The sequence below is a fragment of the Poromitra crassiceps genome (genome assembly GCF_964638095.1).
Source record: "Poromitra crassiceps genome assembly, chromosome: 12".
NCBI lineage: Eukaryota > Metazoa > Chordata > Actinopteri > Beryciformes > Melamphaidae > Poromitra > Poromitra crassiceps.
Genome location: NC_139632.1, coordinates 48,757,876 through 48,783,366, shown reverse-complemented (window position 1 = coordinate 48,783,366; position 25,491 = coordinate 48,757,876). Strand labels below are relative to the sequence as shown.

At 45.6% G+C, this 25,491-nt stretch overlaps 1 protein-coding gene across 1 annotated transcript; it reads right to left on the bottom strand.

Moving 5' to 3' along the window:
• Window positions 1-12,116: 12,116 nt before the first annotated feature.
• LOC310786964 (dolichyl pyrophosphate Man9GlcNAc2 alpha-1,3-glucosyltransferase-like) lies at window positions 12,117-25,347 on the bottom strand (the record flags this gene model as incomplete). Its single annotated transcript, XM_083648295.1, has 6 exons — window positions 12,117-12,314; window positions 15,809-16,001; window positions 17,386-17,454; window positions 18,686-18,756; window positions 21,909-21,993; window positions 25,256-25,347. 6 exons carry the CDS (start codon window positions 25,345-25,347, stop codon window positions 12,117-12,119), a joined length of 708 nt encoding a protein of 235 aa, XP_083504421.1.
• Between the last annotated feature and the right edge of the window lie 144 nt (window positions 25,348-25,491).

The following is a 25,491-nucleotide window of genomic DNA, read 5'->3' as shown; positions in this document are numbered from 1 at the left end:
TCCGCTGTGCTCCTGTTGGGCCGGTATGCGAATTGTAGCGGGTCGTGGTCCGGGGGGAGTGTGGGGCGGATCTTTGATATGACCAGCTTTTCAAAGCACTTGCTGGCTATTGGTGTGAGGGCTATTGGGTGCCAGTCGTTGAGGCTGGTCACTTTCTGCTGCTTGGGAATGGGGATGATTGTCGCTGCTTTGAAGCAGGAGGGAACTCGTCGGAGGGAGAGAGACTGGTTGAAAATGTCTGTGTATACGCCTGCCAGCTGGTGGGCGCAGGCCTTGAGGACCCGCCCGGGGATGCCGTCCGGGCCGGCCGCCTTGCGAGGGTTGATACGCAGGAACGACCGGCGCACCTCCTCCTCAGTGATGGTGAGAGGGCGGTCTGGGTCTGTGGGGGGGGGGGGGTGGGGGGGGTTGGTGGTTAGGTGGGGATGGGAGGGGGTGCTGAGGGCTGGAGGGGAGGGGGGGGGAGGGGAGGTGGGGGGGAGAGGTGGCGGGGAGAGGAGGGCAGTGGGGGGGGGGGGAGAGGAGGGGTGGTGGGGGGGTGGAGGGGCGGAGGGGGGGAGTGGTGGTGGTGGTGGGGGGGGGGGAGAGGAGGGGAGGGGTGGTGGGGGGAGAGAGGTGGCAGGGGGGGGAGGAGAGGAGGTGGCAGGGGGGGAGAAGAGGAGGGGAGGGGTGGTGTGGGGAGAGAGGTGGCAGGGGGGGGAGGAGAGGAGGGGGGGAGGGTTGGGAGGAGAGGAGGAGGGAGGGGGGGGTGGTGGGGGGGGTGATGGGGGGGAGGAGAGGAGGAGAGGGGTGGGAGAGGAGGAGAGGGGTGGGAGAGGAGGGGGGGAGGAGGGGAGGCGCTCTGGCAGAGGGGTCGAACCTGGCGTAGAACGCGTTGAGTTCGTCTGGCAGGGTGGGTGACTCGTTGTTGTTTTGCTGTTTTGCCCCTTTGAAGTCAGTGGCAGCGTGGAGTCCTCTCCACAGGTGTTTGGGGTTGTTTGAGTCCAGTTTTGCTTCCAGCTGCCTGCCATATTCTCTCCGTGCTCTTTTTAAAGTGCTTCGGAGGGCATATCTTGTCTGTTTGTATTCCTCTGGTGTTCCGGAGTTGAAGGCGGTGGTCCTGGCGTGGAGGGCTGCCCGGACGTCGCTATTGATCCAGGGCTTCTGGTTTGGCATTATTTTGATTATTTTTTGGGGGATTATGTCCTCTGTGCATTTTTGAATGAAGCCTGTTACTGTGTCTGCATACTCGTCCAGGTCTCCTGCAGCCTTGAACTCTTCCCATGCTGTTTGGTCGAAGCAGTCTCTCAGAATGTCCTCTGATTGGTCTGACCAGCAGTGGGTGGTTCGGAAGGCCGGGGGGTGTCGCTTGAGCTGTTGTTGATACCTGGGAACGAGCAGGATGGAGGCGTGGTCCGATCTGCCAAAGGGGGGGCGGGGGGTCGCCTTGTAGCAGTGTTTGATGAGAGTATGAAGGAGTTGTGCTGAAACGGACACAGTGCTTTATGAGGACTTGGGACCAGAGCCGTGTATACAGTATAGAAGAGTCCCGACATCTCCATTCACTCCAATGGACCAGTTTTTTTTACTCTCAAGAGTTCCAGGAAGTAAGGTCCTGGATTAAGCAGCACTGTCGAGTTGCAGCAAAAATAGACAGTTTGTGTTGTACTTTGAAAGGGTCCCCCCCCCCTTGAATCAGATTGTACATTATCAGCTTTATTTTAGCATGCAAAAGTAGCGCGAGACCCATTCCTGGCTGTTCATTGGCTAATGAGTCTCGCATTTTGGTCCTCCGCTGACGCCACTCTCTCTCTAGAGGACACTACTTGAGACTAACTGGGCGAGTCACTCTCCTGACCACGTCCACATTGATATATCGAGAAGGTGTGGAAGTGTGATTTTGGGCGAGTATGAGTATTAGAGTTAGCCTGGGTAAACCCAGCCCCCAGTGACCTGCTCTCAGGCTTACCCTGCTTACGAGTCACAAGTGACTGAGAGCAGGTCTGAGAGCAGGTCACGTGGGGGCTGGGTTTACCCAGGCTATATTAGAGTATCAGTTGAAAAGGTGAGATCTTTTCAGTGCCAAAAGAACACAACTGAAATCAGAACCCATATTAAGGTAAACAAAAATGGAAAGATATAGCAGTAAAAGCAGGGTTTTGTTTGCTGCCAGCAGGACGTGGCCACACTTACGCCCCTTTGAATTGCCACCAAGCAAAACCCCCATTTTTGACACTGAACGACGAGCATTGTGGGTAGAGGATTCTAACAGTACTTAGGTCAACTCAGAATGCATGCTGCTGAGTAATGCTAGCATGGCAGAATGACCATGTCATTTTTAGTATCCTATTCATATCCCAATTCATATTCTAGGTCAATATTAGATGAATGTAAATTTTATTCCTATTCAATCTAGTAATAATGTTAAAAATCTTAATCTGAGTATAGATGGTGATACCCCCTTGTATGTTTGTTAGAGGACCGCAATGGAAATAAGCCTATGGCTTTATTGTGTTTTTATCCTCGGTGATTGTCTGTATTCCCTGTCTCTGTGTTGACATTCACCAAATAAAGTCAATCAATCAATCAATCAAATATTATGTTAATATTCCCATGAAATACTTGGGCCTATAGATTCAAAATGTTATCCTATAATGTTAGGAGTGTGAACTGATTCACAAGTTCAGAGTTTGACAGGTCTTTGAATGTGTTCCAGAACACATCAATATTCACATTCATATTACTCATTAAATATTCTGCATGGCTGTATTAGGACAATGTTTGTGCCAAAAGCGTGTATTTCACTCTGTTGCCAGTAAAATAAAAAAAAGTTAACAAACATAATTTAATGTAAACTGTAGCAGTATTGTTTTTATAGTAATGCTCAATCTGATAACACAACAGTTAGAATATTGTGCTTAGTATGTGGTGTCCAAGTTTGATCAAAATGTGTTTTGGCTGTCCTGTAAAATCGACTATAATGAACTTAAGCTGTGGCTCCAAGCCCCCTTATTCTGGCTCATCCAGCGGACGTGACTTAACAAATGCAAAATTGTGGCCCTTGTATGAATGGTACCAGTCAAAAGTTTGAACACACCTTCCCCCATTCACTTAACCCATTGATACCTGATGCAGCATTTGTGTGTATCCCTTTAAGACTGCGAACCGCGTGACGCGGGTCGCAGTCTTAAAGCGATACACACACAAGTGAGGGATATACACGCAAATGCTGCATCAGGTATCAATGGGTTAAATGAGAAAGGGTATCCAAACGTTTGACTAGTGCTGTATGTGCTGTAGAAATAATTCTAGCCTCTCCGATTCACAGTATGGAGTACTTCTTGAAAATCAATAAGTTCTGGAACCGTTTGTGCCACTGACTGAAACACACAATCCATACTAGTGGATTACAGTACTTGGGCTCAATGGGCCAGTAACACGTCTCTGAGAGAAGAGTGAAAGACTTGACTTGTGAATATCCAAGCTGAAATAGGCTTGTGTGCACTGCATGGCCTCAACGACCCTGATCTTTTGGGAACATTTTCAATCAGTGATAAGATCATATAAGATATCGTTTTAAAATTGCATTCCCCACTGCCCCCCCCCCCCCCCCCCAATTTTCTCCCCAATTATACTTGGCCAATTTTCCCCTGATGCCCCGGTCGCTGCTCCACCCTCTGCCGATCTGGGGAGAGCCGTAGACTAGCACCATGCTTCCTCCGACACATCCGCAGTTGCCGGCCGCTTCTTTTCACCTGACAGAGGGGAGCTTCACCGGCAGGACGTAGCACGTTGATTTTATTGCCTCAAAAAGTACCATGGCCCTAGAGTTCTCCAGAGGCAGATTGATCAAATACAGTGAAGCACCAATAGATATATGTATATTATGACCCAATTCCACCATCACACAAGGTTTTTCTGAAGTACACACTCGCGATTGATTTATAGATCATCTTAATGAACTGTCCGGCACTCATATATTGAGTACTCTAGATACAGTGCAATACAAATCTCACTTTCAAATTGGATTGTTCTACAATCGCTATTCAGGTAAAGCAGAGGAACTGCCGTAAAATAAATCCATAGCATTGAACTTAAAAGGAATCAACTTAACTGAGCAGCAACTAGGTGGACAGGTTTGGGGGCGCATGTTGTCTTTAGCTTCTTGACGTCTCCACAGAGCTGGTTTGAGGCACCCTAGACCTGTAGGTTCACCTCTCCTGAGTTACCTGATCGGCTGCCACAAAGCAAATCCATGGGTAACAAATGCACCAGACTTGCAATGCATGTTTCCACCTGGACTCATTTACTGAAGTGAGCAGCTGTGCTGTGCTGGGCTGACACGACGTAAGCTTAACCACAATACTCAAATATACTGTATAGATATAGAGATATATTTCAAAAATCTAAATCAATCAAAATGTATGATAATATAAGGAGGGCAGCGGCGTTCAATGCAGGTGGAGACAGGTTGTAAGAAGGTGCTCTTTGCTCAGGACATAAGCTTAGGCCACAATACTCAAATACATTATATAGATAGATATCAAAAATCAAAATCAATCAAAATGTATATACCATATAGTAGCGGGTGCACTTAAGGCAGAGGTTCTCAAATGTTTTCAGCCCAGGACCCCCTTACATGATAGAAAATATACCGGGGACCCCCTCATTCTGATTTGTGATTTTGGGCTAAGTTTAATTGTTTCCACGGTAACGTGCTTGACTTTTAAATTGATAGGTTTGTTAGATTAGAATGTAATCCATGAACCATTTTAAATTTAAAGCATAACATATTTAAAAAAAAAGTTTTGTTTTATTTTCCTGAAAACTTTTCGTGGACCTCCTGGCAAAGTGCCACGGAGGGGTCCCCGGACCTCCATTTGAGAACCACTGACTTAAAGGTAGTTACCCAAAGGATGTTTGATAATGGCTCCCACTCTGCTAATTGGTGTACCTTTAAACATATATATTGATTAGGGGTGTCACGATACACTCAGTTCACGATACGATACACGATATTGGGTTCATGATAACTATACGATACGATATTTTAACAATATTTTTTTGCGATCGATTTGTAAGTTGAGGGGGCATCCTCCACTCTAATTTGAGTAATTTCACCATTTTCATCCTCCGTGTCTGTAACGTCCCTCGTCTGTTCAAACAAAGCAATGAGCGAGCATGCAATCAGATGCAGATCAGTGCCACCATGTTCAGCTTCTCTTTCTCACGATAAGAGATTTCATCTCAACGATACATATTGTCACGTTTTGATATCGCGATATATTGTGGGACGATATATTGTGACATCCCTAATATTTATACATTTTAAAATGACCCTTGGGAGCCGTCTTATCATTGACACAGCAGGAAGTGCCCTCTCAGAGTCCAGGCTCTGTACCCTGAGCTCTCCCTCAGTGTGGGGTCAGGGTGCCCCCCCCCCCCCCCCCCCAGCACCTGCACCCTGCCAAGGCAGCTGAGTCAATCCACGAGGACATTTAAACCTCGACGGCCAAAATCCCTCCGACCCCACTCCCCCCCGTGTCTTCTCCCCCCCCTCCTCCTCCTCCTCCTCCTTCTTCCTGCCTCGTCATCCACTTTTCTGCCTCCTCCTTTACACTGTGATCATGCTGTCTGGCTTTAAAGCTGCTTCTCTCCTCCGAGTGAGAGTGCCTCTCCGTGTTAAGAAGCGCTTACCGCCATCCTTTAAGCTTAACAAAAGTTTCAGTAAGCATTCTCGAGAAGTCACTTTTGGTGAGCAATCAGGCTCGGGGCGAGCATAAATCCTCTGAGGCATAGTCCGGTCCAGGCATTACAAATACCCGCGCGGCGCCTGTATGTGCTGATGACTACAGAATTGAAAAAGAAAAGGCCGTAATAATTCTGAGGCAACTTTCCCCCTCAGCAGCGGCTTATTGATTATTTGTGTGTAGTGAGAGATTTGGAAAATTCAATTAAAGGAGTTGTGCAAAGGATTCATAAATTCTGCCCCTCCAACCCCCGCACCCGCGACATGGTTATGTTCTAAATCAATGTTTCACTTCACAATATATTTTCTTAGGAGCATAAAAATAAATAACATTTAAACAGTTCTGCTTACTACAGAAACAAATTTTATTTTCTCCTAAGCTTTTTAGTCACAGCCAAGCACTGACTTCAGGCCGGGTAACGTATTTTTATTGCAATTTCTCCCATAAGAAAATCCTATATAATATGAATTTGGAGATGACAAAATGAGGGGAAAGGGGACTGCTCAGCAGTATAAAAATTGATCAGACCATAGATGGATAGATTTGTATGTCAGCAGTAATGGGCTGTATTAAAAAAGAGGATTCCTTAAGACGTCATAAAAAAAGATGGGGCTGTGTCGCAGGTCGCGGGCTGCAGGTCCAGGCGGCTCCCCGACTCTGGCACATCAATCCTGGGAGGCCTCACGGACAGATGCCACCTACCCACCGGGAGGTTTATGCTTTTTGATTAAACACACAGTCACAATTAAAGGAGCAGCTGTATATTAGGCTGTTTTGGTCAAACCGGAGCGAGTGGCTTTTTCGATCGACACCGTGGCTTGCAGAGTGTGCAATCTTTTCAGCCCATGATTTCTGACTAGGTCGTTGCAATTTCACCTTAGGATGCAGAGAATATGCTTCGTCTTACATTTAAATATTACTGCAGCAAGCAAATAGTTGTCAAATGACCAATTGAGGGCAGTCTCTCCATCTCATCAGCTGAGGGCTGGGTGAAAACACCAATTCATGTTATTTGGTGATATGAGGAGTTTTCCCCCCACATTTCAGTTTTTGAATACTCTTCTCCCAGTCGTTGTTTTTCCTATCTTTTGCTCCCTGTAATATCCTGCTTTTTGTGTTGCCCTGATCACATCCCAGATCATCTGAATATGATGTATTTATTTTCAAAAGAAGCACCGTTACTTTATACCAATCAATAAATGTCTGACTTGAGATTTCATCATTTCTCTTTTTAGGTGGCACGAGGCCGGGGAGTTCCTACGAGTTCCTGATGTCCATTCTGGGTTGAGCTACTGAGGTACAAAACCACTTCAACTCTTTAAGTTTGGATGAAATGTAAAGACCGAAATCCATTTGTCGTGCGTCTTGGTTTGACTTAAGATTTGTGGAAGATATGCAGCCTGGTGTTGGTGAAGGGTGCCATTCAATCTTGATGTTTGACTGTAGTGTGTGTAATATCACCGGGTGCCAGTGGGGTTACACTCATGTTTTTCCTCTCCCATATTCCCCAGGTTTTTTTGTTAGCAAGGCATCTTGGCTGTTGACAGCTAATGGAATTGCTCTTCTCCCTCTTGTGTAGCAATGCGCGTATGATCCCGGGGAGATAAGACAGGAGACGAATGTGGAATCCGTGCTGTCAGTTGTGAGGCAGAGATGTCTCGGAAGTTGTCATTCATCGCGCGGGGGGGGGGGGGGGTTCGGCGGCGGCGGCGAGAGCGGCGCTTCGGACACGTTTACATTGGGCCCACCCGTCTATCCCGCCGGGAGCCTCTGCCTCGCGGCTGACAAATGTTGGTTCTACAATAAGCGCCCATGGCTACAGCGCTGTGAAAATAATGTTCTTTCAGAAGGCAACCCTCATCCCCATTACGTCTGAAAACTATGCAATCCTCCCCACCTGAGCAGTTTCACACCTTCGGAACCTAAGGAGAGAGAGGAGGGGGTGTGAGAGAGGGCGATACGCACACACACACACACACACACACACACACACACGCACACACACACACACACGAGACACAGTAGTCTCTTTATTTGGCCGCGCCTGGGAAGGCCAAGGCCCCTTGCTGCCCGAGTCGACCTAAGCAGCAGCTGGTGTTCACAGCAACATTTCCTATTTCTGCCCAAGGTGGATCGTGTAACTCGCACTTTATCGCCCTTAGAGGCCACGTGAAGGACAAAGCCAGTGTGCCATAAACAAAACTAATGTTTTGATACTGGCCTCTGGAGGTTGGGAGAAGGGCCCTTGGTGTAACTCAGTGGTTCCCAACCTTAAAGTCGCGATCCTAAGTGGGCTCGCCTGGAATTCAAATAGGGTCGTCTGAAAATGATATATATATATATATATTATTATTATTATTATTATTATTTTTACACCAGACCCAATTTAATACTACCGAAAATGATTAGGGTCACTTAATTGATAATCTAATTAAAGTGATAATCTCTAAGCTTTCAGCTTTGTTCTCTTGGGTGACACCTATGGCGATGAGTGGTAATTGCAAGTGACTAATAATGGTAATAATAATGCTTCGTGATCCTGGCTTCCTGGGTGGTCTTCCTGGCTTTCCAGGGTGAGCTTTCATTTAGATTCAGAGTCCTCCATAATTAGTCAGTGCTTGGGTGATGACAGAGGACTTATTTTCACTGTGCCCCCCCCCCCCAATGGTAAAGGTATAACAAATTGTATTAACACATTGACTGCCAGCCGTTTTTTTTTTGCTGTAGGTAGCTTCTGCCAGGCCGTTTTTTGAGGATTCTGGCTCATTTTAAAAGAGCCGAGGATTCTTTTCTGCTTGGAGTTTGTGAACACAAAGTTCAGAAAAGTACTAATAGAATGTGTGCTTTCTCTGTCTAAAAGAGTTAGTTTGTAGAGTTAGTAGTTATGTAGATATTAGCCGTTGAGTACAGCATGGTTTCAGCTGTCTGAGAGTGAAAGCTGAGATAATCGCAGTTTTGTGAAATTCAATCAAACAGGCAGAACAGTCACTTTAACGATTTATTTTTGGCATCAGTGAGAGATCAGACATCCAAACAATATAGTTCCGAACGCCCTCTCCTTCAACTCCTCCCTCCGTGGGCGGGTCTAGTGGCTTTCAGCCTGCGTTTGTCACAAGCGAGTGCTCTGCTGCTGCTGCTGCTGCAGCGAGTTCGAGCAGCCTCCCTCCCTGGCAGCGAGTTTGAGCAGCCTCCCTCCCTGGCAGCGAGTGTGGATAGGGCTCACTCGTCTCTTGGGTTTGAGAGCCCCGATGAAGCCCCGTGCGACTCTAGGCTTATGCAAATTTGCAATCCCCCGTGTGCTGCTGCTGGCGCGGCCCGAGAGCGGCGAGTCTGGTGACTGATGACTGTAACGTTCAGTGAGAGACTGATTCCACCTAGATGCAAAACGGAGAGGCACAGGAAATCATTCCTGCCTGTGGCCATTGGTCTATTTAATGCCTCTCTTAAAAGAGCACCCCGGAGACGCTCAGTCTCCCTGAGACTGAGCCAGCCGATAGGTTAACTGTGCCTGGCTGAGCCACGTAACGTAACGTCTCACGTAACGTATAGGGCAAGCCGACTTAATATAAATCACGTGCAATATGTGCAATATGTGCAATATGTCACAGGCAATAATGATAATTGACACGGAATGTATACTATACTTACTCCACGTATTGGTATTTTGCTACTTAGACATTCTACTTATTTTGTGCTTTTGCTTCTATCGCATTACTAGTTATTCTATGCCATGTTGTGTTTTTCTGCTTATTGCTTAATATTGCATTACTACGGTCTATTTTTATTTTATTTTATTTTTATTTTATTTATGCTATGTATGTTCTGTGAGCGAGCTACTGTAACTTGTCCCAATTTCCCCCCGGGGATCATTAAAGTCTTTCTGATTCTGATTCTGATTCTGAAAATCGGCAAGCCGTTTCCTTGAGAATGGAGGAAGCAGCCGCGGGAGGCGGCTGCTTTTGGTTGACTTTCTCTCTGTCGGGAGGGCACCGTCGCCACCTAGCTGGTCGGTAAAATAGATTATACACATTCAATACTTCCAATATCTCCATAGGAGACGCGGGGGGCATTGATCCACGTAGCACCGTCAAAAAAATATATTTTTTTTTTTGACGACTCAACTCGTCGTTGGCAGTGAACAGCTGGATTGTGTTTGACGACTCAACTCGTTGTTGGCAGTCAACGTGTTAACAGCAAAGGGAGCATATCGACCTGATTCTTTATCAAAGGCCGTTTTTTTTTTTATGCGACTTAAGTTACGAACCCTAATGGCTCTCAAAACATTTGCAACTGGACAGTGACAACAGGCCACCGCTTGTTGCTTCCCTGATTATTATCCTTTGTTAGAAATAGGAATATGCTGTCAAATAGTTTATGTAATTTTCAGTCATTGCTCCTGAGCAAACATAACATTACATTGTATAATATATTGTATAATAATATATTTTCTTTGGATTATTATTTTACTCCATATATATGGCTACTTGTTCAAATGTCAGAAATTGGCATCTCTTGTTTTCCTGCATTTATTCTAAAAGAAGTGACTTACTGTTCTATCAACACATGTAATAACAGGGGGGGAGGGCAGCACGTCTCATGCCCCCTCCAATCATCCCCTTGGCTCGTGTTCATGTCCCAGTGTAGTCATTGTGGGGCTCAGATCTGGCTTTCCTTTCCCTCCCTCTGGCCCGTTATTGGCTGCAGGCAGGGTCTGGAGCCCCTCCCTCTGGCCCCTTATTGGCTGCAGGCAGGGTCTGGAGCCCCTCCCTCTGGCCCCTTATTGGCTGCAGGCAAGGGTCCGGAGCCACAGATGCACAGACAGCCCTGATAACATTTATAGTTGTAATGGATTTTTTTAATGCCCGTCATTAACTTGCAGAGAGAGTGGGGAGAGAGATTGCTTGTGCCTTTTTTCTGTGGTATTTCAACTTTATGGCATTATGTTCAGATATGTCACCTTCCATCATCCCTTTTTAAGGCCTAGTCCATCGCTGGTTTTGTTTTAAATGTACGGGTCTTTTGTGCAGAACCCTGTAGTATCCAGGAGCTGTAATGAATATTTAATGATGTTGAGTAAAAGCTTTGAAAGATGTAGTTTGTGTCCAATTATTGCCTTTGTCTCTGCCACACTATTATGGGTGATTTAGCCGACTACTTGGAGAAGGTAGACAGTTTATGAAGCCACTTCAAATCAAATCATTTCTACAATGTGGTGATAAAACGGATGTCCATTTCAGGTCATTTTCGGAAGTTTTATTTATTTTAAGAAAAAAAAACTTTGTACAAAATAATTTTAATGATGGTACAAAATATAAAAAACACTTAAAAGGAACACTTTGCTGATTTTCTGCTGTGTTGCCTGCACCGAGAGCTGCCTGTTTTCTCTGGGCTCGTATGGCTCTCCATCCATCCATCCATCCGACTGTCCCTGGATGCAGGCATACAATAACAGCCACGTGAGCCGGAGCAGCTTCCAAATCCGTTGCTTTCCTGAGAACCAATGACATCACTGGTTCGCACAGGAGTAAAACAGATCTCGAAGCTGCGCCCCAGAGACACTGATAACATGGGGGGAAAAAATCACAATATATCCTGATTTGGAATAGATGGTTGAAATCAGCCAAGTGTTCCTTAAAAAAGTTCACATGAATAGGCAATGAGAAAACCCATTGTCATGTGAACAGCATGTTATCTAGTCCTACTCCATTGGTCCTGGTTTGGTGACAAGCAGTGGACATACACTAGAACAGTGATACTCAACTTGCGGCTGGCGGGCCACCCCCCGGGTGGCCCGCGATGGAATTGAAAAAAAAAAAAAAAAAAGCACCTGAACGCAACATGCAAGATACCCGCTGAATAATGTAAGTGTCCAAATGTTCATGTCATTCTGGCCAATACTCCACTTCTGTTATAGCATTTCACTCTGGAATATGGAATATCTTTCAATAATCTATAATTTAGCTGCTAAATTGTCAAATACTGCCGTCTGCTCGCTACCCAGGCACGTATGTATGTACTTAACCTAACTAACTATCCAGTGTGCACAACATTGTCAGACTAAACTCCAGCTGACACCCCAAAAACCTACAATCCGCTACAGAAAAATGTATATTGTTTGTTTATTAACTGGCCCCTCGCCTTCTATCATTTCACGAAAGTGGCCCCCGGGCAAAGCAAGTTGAGTATCCCTGCACTAGAACATAAAGCCCCAATTGCACCTAGAACGTGAAGGCTTCTTTAAGCGGAGTCCAGACACAGGGAACGAGTGAAAGCATCCCACACTAATGAAGACTAAACATGCCAGAGCTTGTAACACCGGCTATCCTGCAGCAAAATTAGTTCAAAACATCTTCTTGTAGTCCTTCATGCCCACCTTCGGGCACCTTTTCAATTACTCTTCTTCTGGCTCTTTCTGCTGGGTGGCCCGCTGAACTGGACGATGTTGAAGTAGACAAACGTTCCCAGGAAGTGTGAGAAAGCAAAGACAGACACCAACACAGGAAACAGATCGGGGAGTCGTGGTGGAGGGACCAGCGTAACAGCTGAGACGCTCAAACCAGCCATGACTACCATGCTGATGTAGAACTGCAACACAGAGAGATGGGGTGGGAATCGGTTTCATTTTCTCATTAAAATTAACAAAGTAATCTTCCTAGTTGCTATATAATAGGTACTACAACAACACCGTTTTTTGTTTTGGTCAGTTGATCATCAGGGTACAACTCAATGCTAATCATTATACTAATAAACTTTCAAAGTGATCATCTGGACCGTCCATCTTTATCACAGTGGAAACCGCTGCCTCAGACCTGATTTCAGAATCTCACATAAGTTCTCGATTTGGATGATGCATAGTTACTGAGAGGGCTTTGCCTAAAATCATTGTCATTATCTTCTCATCACCTGGATGGCCACTCATAGGGCACAGTTGATGGGCACATTGCCATCCTAGAAGACACTGTTCTCATCAGATCAGAGTTGTTATGTTGATTAAGATTTGCTTTTCCCTGCGTTGCCATTTCATAGCAGAAAGTGCTCCCAGTGAAATGATGAAAATGCTGGGTACCTCGGGCTAAGAACAAACTGCTGGCTTTTCGCTTAATTCAATTCCAAGTGAAACCATAATATGAGATCAATGAAGGATTTCATTTAAAAGACTTCTCTCAAATGCCGTTGCATATTTATAACTATGACTGAAATAAAATTGGCCATTTGAGAACTACTGTATAAAAGATGGAGGCTTGCAATATAGCATTACAGAACAGACTCATTATACGGCAGCAGACAATTTGAAGCCAGTCCTAAAAACCATCTTCACCCTGCTGGAGAGCTGCAAACAGAAAACTGCTCGTCGTGTGAAGGCATGTTTCTTACTTATTCCTTTAAATATACTAGCCGCTAAAAATTAGCCAGTGTGTAGTTCTGGTCACTAGTAGTCACTATTTTGCTAGTTACTAGTCATTAACTCTTACTTGCTATATACTTGTTCTAATTTAATAGGCACAAGTGACTTTGGTTTTTACTAGTCACTTTTCTATTTTTACAAGTAACATTCGAATAAAGACAAGTACTTCAGTTACTAGTGACTAATTTTGCCGGTCACTTATTTTATATTTATTTGATTGAATCCTAAAGGGCTACACAACTTTTCATTAATCACTAGTCATTACTATAATTAGTGCACAATTCTACAAGTTACTCATCGCTATTACCCCAAAAAGTACTATGCTTACATTTTAGTGACTAGTGCCTTTTAGGGAATACTAAAATGAAATTAGGTTGTAGTAGTAACTATAAAATAAGTACTAGTACTTATCCTAGCCTATTAAATTGTTACTAGTAAAAAATAGGAAAGTAACTAAATGAGTCACTAGTATCTATTAAGTTCGAACTAGTATCTATTCGTATATAACGAGTAGAATTATTATAGCAAAAAGCACATTAGATTAGACAAAGCAGCCGGCCATAGGGATCACTCATGTGTATTTGGCTTCTACGACCCAGAGAGAAGTCGGTGAGTGAGATGAGACCGGAGGAAACACCTTGTGCTACACCGCCCGTCGCACCACCCCCCAACCCATGAAACCCTATCGCCATCACTTGGGGCTCGTTATTTATGCGGCTTGTGTAAATAAATATATCTAGGCAAACCTGTGTTAATGACGCGCGCTATAAAAAGACACCTTCTCTCCATCTCGGAGCCTGCTGCTGCCCCTGTCGCTAGGGCTGCCACTTCAGACGCTGCGGAAACTTAAATAAGTGATAAATAATTCTCTGGCTGGCAGTGGCTTTCATCCCTGGACAGCTTACAGTGCCACATGATCTTTATTTATACAGTTGGGTATATCTTCTCACACTGATGCAATTTAGGTCAAGTGCCACGCTCAAGAGTATGGACCACCTGGTCTCTCAGAGTATGGACCACCTGCCGGTCTCAGAGTATGGACCACCTGGTCTCAGAGTATGGACCACCTGGTCTCTCAGAGTATGGACCACCTGGTCTCTCAGAGTATGGACCACCTGGAGTCCTGAAACCACTGCCCTTCTAATCACAAATGCATCAGCCGCATCACCCCCCCCCCCCTCATGTACAAGAGCACACGCAAACTATATCAGCTTGACTTGACCAAGCTACAATATCTCTTAGGGCTGTCCTCGACCCAGAATTCTGACAGTTGTTGAATCGAATTTGACTGTCCAATACGAATATTCGGCTATTCTATAAAAAAAATAATGTATAGGACGAATCAGAGTGACGTCACTGCCACCCAAAAATGCGTAACCCCGCGGCATAGTATGAGTTGTGCCAAACAAATGTTAATATCTCAAGAAGTATACATATCGCTTATATTTTGACGTTCTGAGAGCAGAATTAGAATTAATTAAAAATTATTAATTTTTTAAATTGTAAACAGGGTCAGCCGGCTAGAGTCAGATGCTCAAACTCAGGCTCCATAGGGTTCCATGCTGTTGGCACCCAGTGACGCAGTTTGTTTACCAAAATGCTGCTCGGCTGATCCCTAGTATAGAATATCTTCAGTAATTATTTTGACCACATTAACAGTCAATGCAACAGAGTGATGGGGACATAGTTTAGGCATTTAAAAATCAATAAGAGACTGTATATGAATGATATGATCATGCAAGATTTGAATTGCCAATGTCAGGCTATTGGATAATGGATTTGTCTGAATAATGAGACAGGCAGAAGACATCCATTTCTTTTTTAAATTAAGCTCTTATAGCCTAATTTCTTCATTTCACCTTTTCAACATTAAAACATGAATAAACAAGTGAAACAGATAAGACATTGCTGCTGCTTTGAAATGACATCTTTACTGCCTAGGGCTTTTCTATACAGTTATTTAGCCTATTTCACAAAAACTGATAGGACTAAATATAGGACTAAATATATATATAATACATTAACAAATCTCGGGAGATTTCTAGTCGTTTGGGAGCCGTTTCTGGCCTACCTCGACGAAGTCGGGGGTGGTGGGTGATTCGCTTGGTTGATCTCCTCTTGTGCAGGACCCAATGCACAATATGTGTATATATACATACATATACTTATTTTTTTTTTGCAAGTACCCTCATCACATTGTAAATTCGGAGTGTGAGTGTGTGATTTTTTGCTTTTGTTTGTTTGTTTCGCCTTGTTTTTGTTTTTTTGTTTTGTTTATTTTATTATGTTTGTTCAGCCTTGTGTGTTATAAAAAAAAAGGGGGGGGGAGAAAAGATAACTACATTCTAACTTGTAATATTGTTCTCTGTAAAAAATATGTTCACTTGACTATGCACCAATGTGGACTGTACTCCGCCTCGCAATAATAATAAAAAAAACAAAAAACAAAACATTAACAAATGAAATTAAGATTTTAATTTAAATGGGGGGGGGGGGGGGCTGCTCGACTTGAGGAATCTCCGTCGACTCACGGGTCTCTCGAGTGATGAATCGACTTTTAGAGGACAGCCCTAATATCTCTGCTTTGTTTAATGTGACTGGGAATGATGTCTGCTTATTGAATATATATTTTGCCCTCGTCTGCTTCTACCAGCGCTCTTTGGACCAGACTTACCTTCCATCTTACTATACAGGCCAGGTCCAGTGTGGGCAGGCAGAAGAGCAGCCTGCGGTAGGCTCCCAGCCTCAGCTGCTCCTCTGAGCTGTGCTCCAGGGCGGAGAGCAGGTATGTGCTGAGGAAGGGGAAGGCCAGGGAGGTGGCCACGTAGGGCACCAGCAGGCCGTCCTTCACCAACAGAGGCAGCATGCTGCACGGAGGGAGGGAGGGACGAGGACAACAACAATGCCGCATTTACAGTTTACACAATCCAGTCAGTTAGCAACCGACGTAATTGTCCGGACTGGAGCAATGTACAATGGCTGCAAACAGAGTAAGCAGCAGATGTAGGCATTGCACAAGTCCCACTTTTTTGACACGCTTCCTGGATCACCTTGACCTTTAGTGACCTTTAGTGCACAACATGCATGCAGAATCTGGCACATTATTTACCAGGGTGAATGTCCAGGACATCAATTGCAAAAAAGGGACAGTAAAAAAACATCACAAGCAGCCAGTCAAGGGACTGCAACACCCCACGCGCCTGCCCAACACCTCCTCCCTCCTAGGTCATGGTCATGGATTCACAATTTGATCCCAGAGAGCCACAATGAGCATTCAGTTTCTCTATCTTTATCTCTTTCAAAGATATCTTGATGGACGAGACATCCTAGATTTTCATATACATTCATTCAGGACGCTCGGTATTGTGTTCGTTAAGACAAGGCCAATAGTAATCCGCCTAGCTTTTATCTAAGAGCGGGACTACACAAGCTGCACGTCCCCCTGGGGAGGGATGGGTCTCACATTCATACTATGCTTATCTTAGTTTAGCAGAGTGGGCATGGACAAGAACAACAGTTGACTCTTAGTAAATCGCACACATTACCCCGGCTGATACAAACCTAACCATTCACAACACACACCAAGTGATTCTCATTTTAAGTCCCAACAAAACCGGCTCTATTCAGTAAATAAATGTTAGGCATTTTAGAAATACATACTTCATCAATTTAAAACAGACCGGGTGCATTCAGTCCTCTTACAATCACTGCGCTTGAGCATTCATTCCAACCAATTAAGCGAACAAAAGATGTATTTTTTGGATGATGGGGTGTGTAGAGGCTGCGGATGATGTTGCGAGTCCCTGTCAGACTGTACTGGGAAACGGGCTACAGAATGAACTCCTGTCCCTACACAACGCATGCTTAGAGAGCAGGCATGCCGAGTATGCCCTGTAATCCACACATATCCTTATACTAAAACCACGCGCACAACAATTAGTGCTGCCGGAAGAATTCACCAACAGCTGGTGAAAGTTAGAGAGCGGAGGGCAGCAGCACTACCAGTCCTTTCCATTCACACTCCTCACCTCAACCCACACTGCAGCGCCATTCTCACCCAAAATGCTCCGCATAGACTTGATCTTGGCTAAATAATAGCATGAAGCTTGGCTTCCTTTGAAGAAGCAGAAAAGTTAAAGAACCGCTGATATATAAAGAAAACTAAAATAAGGATATAACCCGTTTTGATTCGTCTATCACACACATTCACTGTTCTGATATGCCAGTGGTCTTTCTGAAACATAGCCTTACCTGAATGTGGAGGCCTGCAGGAACCAAATAGCCATCAGGGGGAGGTCATTCAGCAGGAGGCAGACTGGCCTGGAAATGTTCAAACGTTTTAGATCCTTGATGTTCAACAGAGTAACGAGCATTCAACATGATCTTACAGCCAGATGTGACGAGAGCATGTGAGGTCAGAGCTGGATGTTGTACTGACATTCCAATAAAGGCCCAGATATATATTTACTGTGCTTCAAAATCTCATGGCCATGTAAATATTCAAGGCAGGCTTTTATTTGTACTACTATCTTGTACACAGATTTGCATGTGTGTGTGTGTGTGTGTATTTGTGTACGACGTGTGTGTTATTATGTAACAATCTAACATTACCCCAAACATGGCCGCCTGCATCAATGCTAGCCAGCTAAATTGTAAACTCCGCTCCGAGGGGGGTGGGGGGGGTGGGGGGGGCACTTTCCACCGGTCTCTGAGCCCATAATTACAGCCGTGCTCTTTGGCGATCTTGTTACAGCCCCAATAATTGATCGTGGGCAAACAACGCCCCCGAGCTGCCGCCTGCCATTCCTTCCTAAGCCCTGGAACATGCATTACTGATTGATTGGAGGGGACAGGTGGGCGATAGAACTCAATAGTTAATAAAGCAACAATCTGCCCTAATCTAGATTAATAGACGAGGCCCCGATCTGCGAACCAAATCCCGTTCTGTCAAATCTCGCCCAGGCCTCACACTCCACCTACAAACACCGCCAAAGCTTTATACATAGAACACAGGTTACGTTGAGGTAAATGATTATGAACTACACACACACACACACACACACACACACACACACACACAGACACACACCCTCGTGCTCATGTGTGCATGTACCGCATTCAGTCTATCAGTGGGTTAAATATGGACCGGCTTTGACACACGCCACAGCACATATCAATCAATGCAAATGGGAAAGAGGGGGGGGGCATTTTTGTGTCTGTGTGGCACTGAGTTTGATGACAGAGGAGCATAACCCCCTCAGTTAGCAAGTCTGTACTTAAATAGATCGTTACTCTGCAACTCTGGGAGTACAGCAGGAGCATGATGTAATTTAGACAGAACAATCTGCAGGACATAACCTGTGGGACATTGGGAGGGGGGAGGGGGGAGGGGGGGAGGAATGGCTCCTTTGTGAGCAGAAATTAAATCTATCTCACTGAATATTTCAGATACAAGGAGATGGAAAAGTGCCATTTACCCCCGAGCCATTCCTGTTGTTAAATTTCACCAAATGCCCCGGTGGGAGAAGATACAGTTACCAGCTCGACTCACAGGGAGGCCAACAGGATGGACTTCTCATGGACTTGGTAGGAGAAGAGGAAAAAGGCCAGAGACGAATTCACCTATAAGTGACATTGAGATTAACATGAAATATAACAACTACAATTGTTACTCAACTAGTACAATACTTAATATATATATATTTTTTTTTTTAATGTGGGCAATAAAAATAACGATACTATTTGTAAATGAACAGCTGCATCAATAATGCCAACAATATAATTATCTCATATTGACAGCGGTCAGCTCTGCCCCTCTCAGCTGTCAACTGATCACCACCTGGTGGGGAGCTTGGTCAGATGGTGGGGGAAGCCTCTGGACAGACCTGGCAGGCCAAACGTGTAGCGTGGACGAACTGGGAAACACCTGGCGGAGGCCCCTGTCCACGAGACCTTCGGTGGAACTCTTCTGGCATCCCACGTGGAGGCTGGGGACATTGAACCACAGCGGTGGGTCTTCAAAGCTTCCATTGCTGAAGCTGCGACTGGGAGCTGTGGTTTCAAGGTCATTGGTGCCTCAATGGGCGGCAACCCCTTGAACATGCTGGCGGACACCGGTGGTCAGAGAAGCCGTCCGGGCCTCCGGGCTATGCTATCCCCGGAGACTCCGGAAACAGTTGCAAGGTACCGACAGGCCAGAATAATTGATTGCATTTTTATAATTGATAGCATTTATATAGCACCTTTCTAGATACTCAAAAGTGCATCACATATCAGGGGAAGGGGAAGGGACCTCAACTCAACCACCACCGATGTGTAGCACCCACCTGGGTGATGTGTAGCACCTACCTGGGTGATGCATGACACCGACAGCCAGTTTGCACCAGAACGCTCACCACACATCAGCCTATCACGGTGAAGAGTAGAGGACTGAATGTGCCAATTATTAGATAACGAGGGATGATTAGGTGGCCATGATTGAAGGAAGGCCTGTGTGCCGTGGTGATCTTTAATGACCAGAGAGTCAGGACCTCGGTTTAATGTCTCATCCGAAGGATGGTGCTCACTCACAGGACAGAGTCCCTGTCTCTGGCCTGGGGCATTAGGGAGATTATTCATAAGACCAGAGGGAAGAACACCTCCTACTGGACTGGTCCTCCAACACCACTTCCAGCACCAGTCTCCCATCCATGGAGTATCCACAGCCAGACCTGCTTAGCTTCCCCAGGAAAGCCAGTAATGTAATGCAGGGACAGCAGCCTCAGCCGTGGCAAAGTCAAAGCAGTAGGTGTGCGTTCTGGGCGCCTCAGGAGGGGGAAACAGGGATTCATCCAAGCTGTATACAGTAAGGATGGGACACTGTTGACCTCAACTGAGAAGGTCATTGGGCGGTGGAACGAGCACTTTGAGGAACTCCTGAACCCGACTAACCCACCCTCTGTGATAGAGGCAGAGCTGGAGGACGATGGGGGATCAACATCTATTTCCCTGGAGGAAGCCACTGAGGTAGTCAAACAACTCCACAGTGGCAAAGCCCTGGGCTTGATCCAGAAATACTGAGGGCTTTGGGTGTTGAGGTGCTGTCATGGATGACATGTATTCTCAACATTGCGTGGAAGTCTGGGACAGTGCCTAAAAGGCGTGCCAGACAGGGGTGGTGCTTCCCCTGTTTAAAAAGAGGGACCAGAGGATATGTACCAATTACAGGTGTATCACATTGCTCAGCCTCCCTGGGAAAGTATTCCAGGGTGCTGGAAAGGAGGGTCCGGCCGACCACCGGGCGATAGCCGACCCCCAGATTGAAGAGGAACAATGTGGATTGCATCCTGGTCATGGAGCAACTCTTTACTCTCACAGGGATCCTGGAGGGGGCCTGGGAATATGCCCATCCAGTCTACATGTTCTTTGTAGATCTGGAGAAGGCTTATGAGCGGCGGTGCTGAGAGATACTGTGGAAGGTGGGGCCGGAGTATGGCGTGCGGGGGCCACTATTGAGACCCATCTCTCTACTTTCAAAGGAGAGCTGTGTCCGGATTCTCCGTAGAAAGTTGGACCCGTTTTCGGTGGGTTTTGGCCTCCAGCAAGGCTGTGCTGTGTCGCCTATCCTGTTTGTGATCTTCATTGACAGGATTTCGAGGCGTAGTCGTGGAGGGAAGGGGTTTCATTTTGGTGGGCTTAGGATTGCATCGCTGCTTTTTGTGGATGATGTGGTCCTGATGGCATCATCAGTCTGTGGCCTTCAGCACGCAATGGATTGTAAATTGCAGCTGAGTGTGAAGCGGCTGGACTGAATCAGCACAACTAAATCGGAGGCCACTGGTTCTCAGCCCACTCCAGGTGAGGGAGTTCAAGTATCTCGGGGTCTTGTTCTTGAGTGAGGCGACGATGGAGCGTGAGATGGGCCAGAGAATTGGACCAGCGGGAGCATTGGGACGAAAGGAGGAGCTGTGCCAGAAGGCAAAGCTCTTGATCTCCCGGTCAATCTTCATCCCAAACCTCACCTATGATCATGAACTATGGGGTCATGACTGAAAGGATGAGATCGCAGATACAAGCAGCAGAAATGGGTTTCCTCAGGAGGGTGGGTGACATCGGATAGAGTGAGAAGCTTGGTCACCCTGAGATTGAGTGGAGCCACTTCTCCTTTACATAGAGCCAGTTGAGGTGGTTGGGGCATCTAGTAAGGATGACTCCTTGTCACTAACCCAGGGAGGTCTTCCAGGCACATCCAGCTGGGGAAAAGGCCACGGGGCAGACCAAGGACCAGGTGGAGTGACTACATCTCAACGCTGGCCTGGGAATGCCTGGGGATCCCCCAGTTTGAGCTGGTTAATGTGACCAGGGAAAGGGAGGTTTGGGGTCCCCTGCTGGATCGGATACCTCCGCGACCTGACTATGGATAAGTGGTTTAAGATGGATGAATGATCTCATTTTGTGTTAGAAAGTTGACTGTGAAAGACAGTAAAGAAAGAAAAGAAAAAAAAGAAATATCTGATGTCCAATTCAGACCTAGATCATATTAGTGTACATGTGTGTGAAAATGACATCTATGTGGTTTCAGCCGGATATGTGGAGTTAAAAATTGTCCGGATACCAAAGGTTGATGTTTCTTTCTTTGATTTGATTGGCTTGACTTGAATGCTCAGAAATATGGAAGTATTCCGATTAAAAGACAGCCATTGCCTCTGTGTTCGGGGAGGATCAATATGTTCAGCTCACAGTTGTCTTTAAATCGCTTGTTAATCGCTTGTTCACCCAAAGCCAGAAACACTCACCAAGGCCAGTTTGAACTGCCAGAAGGTTGGCTTCGTCAGAAGCCTGATGGAGGAAGGTAGGACTGCCAGGAGAGTGAAGACAGTACTGAAACAAAGTGCAAATGAGCATTCAGATAAGCGGTCAGTACAGTTAGGAGAAATACAGTCAAATGCATAAGAAGTCCAATATGCTTAAAGGGACAGCTCACCCTAAAATCCAAAATACATATTTTTCCTCTCACCTGTAGTGCTACTGATCCATCTATATCGTTTTGTCTTAGTTGCCTGAGTTTTGGAGATATCGGCTGTAGAGATGGCTGCCTTCTCTTCAATACAATGGAACTGGATGGCACTCGGCTTGTGGTACTCAAAGAAACAAAAAAATACATTTGAAAAACTCAACAGCATTGTCTCTTTCCAGAAATCATGACCCGGTTACTCAAGATAATCCACAGACTTTGTTGTGAGCAGTTTCATGTAGGAACTATTTTCTTTTGTCGGAACTAGCTAGCAGCTAGCAGGTGTAGTTCGGTCAAAAGGAAATAGTTCCTCCATGAAACTGCTCATAACAAGGTCTGTGGATTATCTTGAGTAACCGGGTCATGATTTCTGGAAAGAGACATTGCTGTTGGGTTTATCAAATGTATTTCTTTGGCACTTTGAGCACCACAAGCCGAGTGCCATCCAGTTCCATTGTATTGGAGAGAAGCCAGAAACTCTGCGGCCGATATCTCCAAAACTCAGGCAACTATCACAAAACGATATAGATGGATAAATAAATATAAATATAATAAATATGGATTTTGGATTTTGGATTTTAGGGTGAGCTGTCGCTTTAAGCTAAGCAGCAAAAAGTGGTGGGATACAGCAGAGAAAAAGTAGAATATCATTTATAGGTCTGCACACAGAATTCTGAATTCCACCAACAGTTCAGTATACAAACAGCATTTCGATTTGAATGAATATAATAAAACTTTAGACCTTTATTATGTGCGGATGCGGACCGACATTAAAACTAGTGAAACTTTTCTTGTCCGACACCAGTGGAAGAACAGGATGTGCGTGGAGCCCAGAAACCTAACCCTCGCTCCACACAACTAAGCTATGCAACCAGCTCGCTCTCTTTTAGACACCGCTTGCTGCGCACATAAGACCCCAGCTATGTGGCAAATGTAGAAATACTGCCCCCTGCTAAGGGCAACCCAGCATTAGTTTAACCCTTCAATTGTCACTTGCTGGGGGTAGAGGCACCGGAAGAGGCTGCGAGTATGTGTATGCGTATGTGCCAGTGTGCGTGTGTGTGTGTGTGTGTGTGTGTGTGTGTGTGTATGCACGCGCGCACGTGTGTGTGTGTGTGTGTGTGTGTGTGTGTGTGTGTGTGTGTGCGCATGTGTGTGTGTATGTGTGTATGTGCTAAAGGGTAGGGAGCCAGTGAGTGAGAGGTGTGAGGGCAGCCATGTTACAAGGGTCCATTAGGGCCTAAAGGCTCCCTGGGGAGTGCTAGGGGCAGATCAGAACAGCCACACACACAGACACACACACACACACACACACAGTTTGTACTGTCATTTGTAAGAGATGGAGGTGTGTGTGTGCGTGCGTGCGAGCGTGCGTGTGCGCGAGTGTGTGTGTGTGTGTGCGCGTGAGTGTGTGTGTTTGCGTGCGTGCGAGAGTGTGAGTTGTGTTGAGTGCCAGTATGTGTTATGTGTAGGGCAGGGTCTTGCGGTCCGGAAGGACACGGATCACTTTTCACAGTACTTGAACTGTGTACTTTTCTAAGTACACAGTAGACCCACACACACACACCCGAGCATTTAGCAATCCAGCCCCGCTGCCAAGAAGGCAAGAGTGTTTTTCATTTGTTTGAAATGCACGGCAGTCAAAGAAGTCCAACTTAATCCCTGGATCTAGCAGTCTGGCAGAAACGTGTCCGTGTTGCGAACACAGGAGGCCTAAATTTAGCCTGGCAGGTTATTTAAGCGGGCTCCGCCATCATGACATGAGTGTTGCGTCCCTGCCTCGACTCCCTTCAGGGGGGGAAATAACATGTCATATCTCAATGCATCCTGTGGAGCAGCGAGCAGAGATACACCTCATATGACTTGAATGCCAGTTTGAGTCCAGCACTCAAGAAGGTTTGACTACGCGTCTTCTCCCCCACTGGCCTGGCTGCCCCTCTTGCTCACGTTATCTTGTAACATCGTCTAACAGAGAGCCAAAGTGGAACGTCACTTCCTGCTTCAGCACTGTACCAGAGGTTTTCATCCGCCATTTATTTTCCCCATAGACATTTCGTAAAATGCGTATAAAAATAGTTTTACTTTCGTCAACCCAAACGGGTCAGATGTATTTAGAAACAGGAGGGACCGCGTAACATTTCACTCGGACCAAAACGTTAAAAAAATCGCGGATTTAAAGAAAAAAAAATCTTTGTTGTTTTGTTTTGTTTTGGTCAGAGTGAAATGTTCTATGGTCTCTCCCGATTCTAAATATAGCTGAACCGTTTGACTTGACGAAGTAAAACTCTTCTTATAAGCATTTTACAAAATGTCTATGGGAAAATGAATGGCGGATGAAAATCTCTGGTACAGTGCTGAAGCAGGAAGTAGGCGGTCACTTTGCCTCTCTATAAAGCACACAACATACCATCAAAACATATGATTGAAGGAAAAGGTGACAATCTTGGTGACAAAATGGCGAACGTAGCTGCTATCTCTGTATAACATGCGGGGCAGGCTTCAAGAGTTCTTTGGGGCGTTCCTCGGGCCAGTCTAGTCACCAGATTTACAAAAACAGCTTCAAGTTCAAGTTCAAGTAGTTTATTGTCATATGTATAATACAATGTATAATACAATGAAATTCTTTATGCTTTGAGCACCCTCAGCCTTACATACACAAGGACATGGTCACAAAGACCGACAGAAAAAGGGTGTAGACCTACATAACTATGTAGGCTACACGTGATACAGACATGTCTGTACACAGTACGTGTAGACATAACACAAACCACAATACAATACAGTACAGTAATGGTGAACAACAAAGTGACAGTGCGTTGCACTGATGTTCTTATAAGAAGCTCCGCACAAGATGTTCTTATAAGGGGATGATCTGATCTTCACACCGCGTTTGATCAAGGCCACAGAGCTGGGGGGCCTGGGGGGAGGAGCTTTGTGCCTCGCCTGGGAAATACAAGTGTGATGAACACAAGAGACAGAGAGGGAGAGGAGGAAGGAAAGAAGTATGAAGCAGAAAAAGGAATGAAACAGCGAAAGAAAGAAGGAAACGACGACAAAAGTTGGGAGAGAGTCCGAGCGAGATGAAAGCCAGCGAGATAAGTTAGATAGATAGATAGCTAAAGGGATTACCTGAGGTAGAGCTGCGAGTCAGTGGATAGGATGGATCTGATCTTTATCAGGACGTTTAAGCTGCACCAGGTGTTTGCCACCTTGTCCTGCATGCACACACACACACACGCACGCACGCACGCACGCACGCACACACACACACACACACACACACACACACACGGTTAGGTAAATAGGAAATTATGTCAGGTGAAATCACATTATTGTAGTTCAACAGATGCCTCGATGCGTACGTA